Here is a 4,689-nt window from a genome sequence, read left to right on the forward strand (position 1 = left end):
GGGTCAGCGCGCGCCATCGTCTTGGAAACGAGACGTGATTGTGTAAATTCGTTAATAGCATATTGATTCTTCAGCTCTGCAGCCTCACAGTGAACCGGAGTTGAACCACGCCGTAAAGCTCGCGAATGCGTGAGTCACCGGCGCGCTGGAAACGTGACAACGCGGCGTTGTAAGTGTCAGCACGCCGGAGTCTTCAGCAGTGTTGCCTGCGCAGTGCAATAAATCTCAATCTCTCTCTCTCACACACACACACTACATTTACATCTACAGCATTTAGCTGACACTTTTTATCCAAAGCAACTTACAATTATAACTGAGTACAACTTGAGTAATTGAGGGTTAAGGGTCTTGCTCGGGCCCAAAAGCGGTAACAAGTCTAGTACCATAACCACTGAGCTCCCACTGCCCTGTAGTTAAGATCAGTGTCAAAACATACAAATCACCAGCCCACACAGAGAAAACACACCAAGCTCATTCTGTATTTATATTTAATAGAAAATCAAAACGTTTAGGAAAATAACATTGAAAAAGGAAGACACACCGAGGACAGAAGCAGGGGCAGCACGTCCTACAGGGAGCCCAGCGCAACCCAAACTGTGTGTGTGTGTGTGTGTGTGAGAGTGAGAGTGAGAGTGTGTGTGTGTGAGTGTGTGTGTGTGTGTGTGTGTGTGTGAGTGTGAGAGAGTGTGTGAGTGTGTGTGTGTGTGTGTGTGTGTGTCACTACTGTCAGGTTACTGGAGGGTGACTCCATTTTGCCATTTAGCAAGAATACTGCTGAGTACGTTTTGTGTGTGTGGTGTGTAAGAGAGAGAGTGAGTGAGAGAGCGCTTGCACACACATTATTCAGGGTACTGAAGGGTGACTTGGTTTTGCCATTTAGCGAGAACACTGCTCTGTGTGTGTGTAGGAGAGAGAATGTGTAGAAATGGATAGTGCAGTTGAATAATGTTAACACTGAATTATCTAATTACAATTCAGCAAAACAAACGTAAGCACACACTCCCTTCCCTTTGGACATGGAGGTGTAGCGTGCATGTAAAAGCACCCGCTTACGACACTCCCAGCGTGCATGTAAACGCATCCGCTAACCTCACACACTCCCAAGCAGCAGTGATTCAGTGGAAAATCCAGGAAGCTATGACGCCAGATGAAGCTTCAGTATTGTCACACACAGAAGCCTGTTCATCTCTTCCCAGATTAGCAGGGCATGAAGGGATAGGATTAGGGCGCAGGGGTTAGAGGTTAGGGCCTAGGGACTGAGACGGAGGAAATGGGATGCATCTTCTTTCCATTGGTCCATAGTGTGATGACGCGCTCTCATCCTCAAACTGACATCAAACCCTTACTGGACTCCAGACCCTTCAACACCTGAGCGCAGAGACACTCGTGTGGGCGAGATGCTGTGTGTGTGTGTGTGTGTGTGTGTGTGTGTGTGCGTGCGCGTCATCATGGGTGGGGGTGGGCTCACAGCTCTGACCTTTACCTCTTTAGTGTCACTAGGGGACTGTGTTGTGACATCAGCCAAAACAAACAAACAAGCAAAACCAAAGAACATTAAAAATAAAATCCCACAAATTGAATAAACATTTCCTTCAGAAGGCAGGACTCGAGAGCTTTGCCTCATCTCTCCTAGTAAAATATCTTTGCTTTGTCTTTACACATACCAGTTTTCCTCGCACTCGCGCACACGCACACACACACACGCACGCGCACACACACACACGCACGCGCACACGCACACGCGCACGCACACACGCGCACGCGCACACGCGCACGCACACTCACACGCACACTCACACACACTAAGCACTTTCATCCCTCTCTTCCTCCGACAGAAATCCTTTGTCTCCCTGTCCTGCTTCCTTCCTTAGTTCCCCCATTTCTCTCCCAGAACAGGTCGGGGTGATGGCCAGAGCGGAAGGTGCAGAGGGGGCAGCTCCAGCCACCTCGCACAGTGAGTCAGTAGGTCAATAATTCGTCAAGACAAACATCAATTAAATGTCCATCTTTCCTTTGTCCCTTGTGGAAAGAACTGGGAGGAAACTGGGCAGAGACACACACACACACACACACGTACACGCGCACACGCACACGCACCTTCTCAAACTGAACAGAGTAAAAGATGAAACACTGATTTGAGTTCACTCATTCCTCCACAGAAGTCTCTCTCTCTCGCTCTCCAGTGGTTGGTTGTGTGTGTGCTATGTCACATCCTCCTCTTCAGAACAGTAGTCCCGGCCCTGGGCGGGGGGGGGCAGAGAGAGAGAGAGAGGGAGGGAGAGAGAGAGAGAGAGAGAGAGAGGGAGGGAGGGAGGGAGGGAGAGAGGGAGAGAGAGAGAGAGAGAGAGAGAGAGAGAAGATTGTATGAAGACAGCAGGAATTTTATCCATCTCCTCGCCTGCCAAGTCCAGTCAATTCTCATCATTCTAAAATACACAAATGTAAATCATACCAGCATCATCTCAAGACTCAGTGACCTCTGGAGAAAACAAGGGTGTGTGTGTGTGTGTGTGTGTGTGTGTGTGTGTGTGTGTGTGTGTGGTTAGGAGTTCTCTCTCACCTTCTCAATCTTCTCATCCAGCATTCTGAAAAACTCCTGCTGACTCTCTGACGTATGAATACTGCCAGAGAGAGAGAGAGAGAGAGAGAGAGAGAGAGAGAGAGAGAGAGAGAGAGAGAGAGAGAGAGAGAGAGAGAGAGAGGAGGGAAGTAACAAAACAAAAATTTTCCATTACACACATACAGAAGAATAACACAAACACACACACATACTCTCTCTCACACACACACACACACACACACACACATTCTCTTGAATTCAATTCAATTAAACTTTAAATATTTCCAAGGGGTATCTAGTACACACACACACACACATACAACCCACACATGTCCATGCTCACATTTACTCACGCACAAGCACGCTCACAAACACACACACACACACACACACACACACACATGCCTGCTCTCACACTCTCACTTGCATGCTTACACATACGTGTGCACGTGCACCCTTACTTGGCCCTGTTGGCGTTGGCTCCTGGGATCTCCCTGTGCGATTTGGTCTTATTTTGTGCCAAGCTCTTCTCCTGAAAAAGACGGATTCAGGATTTAAGTCCTCCTGCCTCGCATGCATGCACGCACTAGTCCCGCCCCTGTGGGCTGTGAGAAGCACAGAGCTGCTGCTCCAGTCACACAGCATGCAGTGTCAGACAGGACCACCAGGGGGAGACAGAATGGAAACAGACAGGATGGCATGAACAGAACTGGAGCGAGAGAGAGAGAGAAAAAAACAGAGGGATATCTTCTTGATATTTTTACACTCTCTCCATCTCGCCCTCCCCCACCATCTCAGCAGGGGGGATCCACACCTGCTCTGTCTGAGAGTGTGTGTGGGTGAGGCAGTGTGTGTGTGGGAGTGTTTTCACACATAATATGTGTGAATTTATGGATTATAATTTTACAGCACACATACACAGACATGCGCACACACACGATTCCTGATTCATGCTAATGAGCAACATAAGAGGAAGATGTGAAATCTAGAAGAGAATCTAGGAGCTAGTGATGTGTGTGTGTGTGTGTGTACGTGTGAGTGCCAAGTTGGAAAGGTGCCTCTCACTCCTACCCTCACATTCCGAACATGTCCATACTGAGCCTCAACCTCCACACACACACACACACACACACACACACACACACACACCTTGTCTGAGGTGTAGCAGTAAAGCACAGAAAGCTTCTTATATTCTCCAAAAAGACACATTTGCTAAGTGATGCAGAACTATTTCACAAGTGGCTCATTATGTGTGTGTGTGTGTATGTATGTATGTGTGTGTGTGTGTATGTATGTATGTGTGTGTGTGTGTGTGTGTGTGTGTATATGTATGTATGTATGTGTGTGTGTGTGTGTGTCTCACCAGGTTCTCCTGGTTGCGTGCGTTCACTCGGTCCTCCTCCCCATGCATATACTTCACCTCTACTACTCCTTTCATCCTGTACTCATCTACAGAGAGAGAGAGACAGAACAGGAAAAACAGAATTCTGTGTTAATTATATTATTAACTTGTGATGAAGAGCATTTAAATACATACAGAAAACACTAATAATGATCTCACTCTCACACACAGAGTAATGACAAGGGATATGAATTTGGTTCTGTCAGAACTATTAGTGATTAGAGCTTGCCATACACGGAGTGTGTGTGTAAGTACACAGTGTGCGAGCTCAGGAATGTGCCAGGCCAATACAGACAGACAAAATGTCTGCTGGATCTTCCACTGAAATCAGAGTGAGCTCTTACATCTTCCCAGTAGTGTTCATGCCTCCCTATCTCTCTCCTTCATCTTGCTCTCTGTGCATCTGTCTCTTCCAATTCAGCTCAACATGCTTTATTGCACTGAATTTTATAAGTTACATTATTGCCAAAGAAATGTATATAACCAGGAAAGAGGAAATACATAAAAATAACAGAAGAAAGTGCAAAACAAACACTCAGTCAACAACACTGATCAACTGAAGGGCAGATAACTGCTTATCCCTGAGGCTGTGATGGAACGCTCTGAACTCCGCCCACTCTTCTCTCCCACAACGCAGAACCGTCTGTCTTCAGTAGCGTAATCTAGAGACGCAGGGCCGTCTGTCTTCAGTAGCGTAATCTAGAGACGCAGAACCGTGTCTTCAGTA

General features: G+C 47.1%; 1 protein-coding gene across 2 annotated transcripts in view; it reads right to left on the minus strand.

Moving 5' to 3' along the window:
- Positions 1-474: 474 nt before the first annotated feature.
- Positions 475-4,689, minus strand: part of zgc:92140 (uncharacterized protein C1orf21 homolog) — a 19,145-nt gene continuing 14,930 nt past the window's right edge. For both annotated transcript variants that reach the window (XM_027024356.3, XM_027024357.3), the window contains 4 exons: positions 3,924-4,009; positions 3,022-3,092; positions 2,561-2,621; positions 475-2,240 (listed from right to left, as the gene is read on the minus strand). In XM_027024356.3, the coding sequence (XP_026880157.1) occupies positions 2,202-2,240; positions 2,561-2,621; positions 3,022-3,092; positions 3,924-4,009 (257 nt within the window). In that variant the 3' untranslated portion in view covers positions 475-2,201. The remainder of the gene's footprint in view (positions 2,241-2,560; positions 2,622-3,021; positions 3,093-3,923; positions 4,010-4,689) is intronic.

The sequence above is a fragment of the Electrophorus electricus genome, chromosome 25, assembly GCF_041902795.1.
Source record: "Electrophorus electricus isolate QZ-2024a chromosome 25, ASM4190279v1, whole genome shotgun sequence".
In the NCBI taxonomy this organism is placed as follows: domain Eukaryota; kingdom Metazoa; phylum Chordata; class Actinopteri; order Gymnotiformes; family Gymnotidae; genus Electrophorus; species Electrophorus electricus.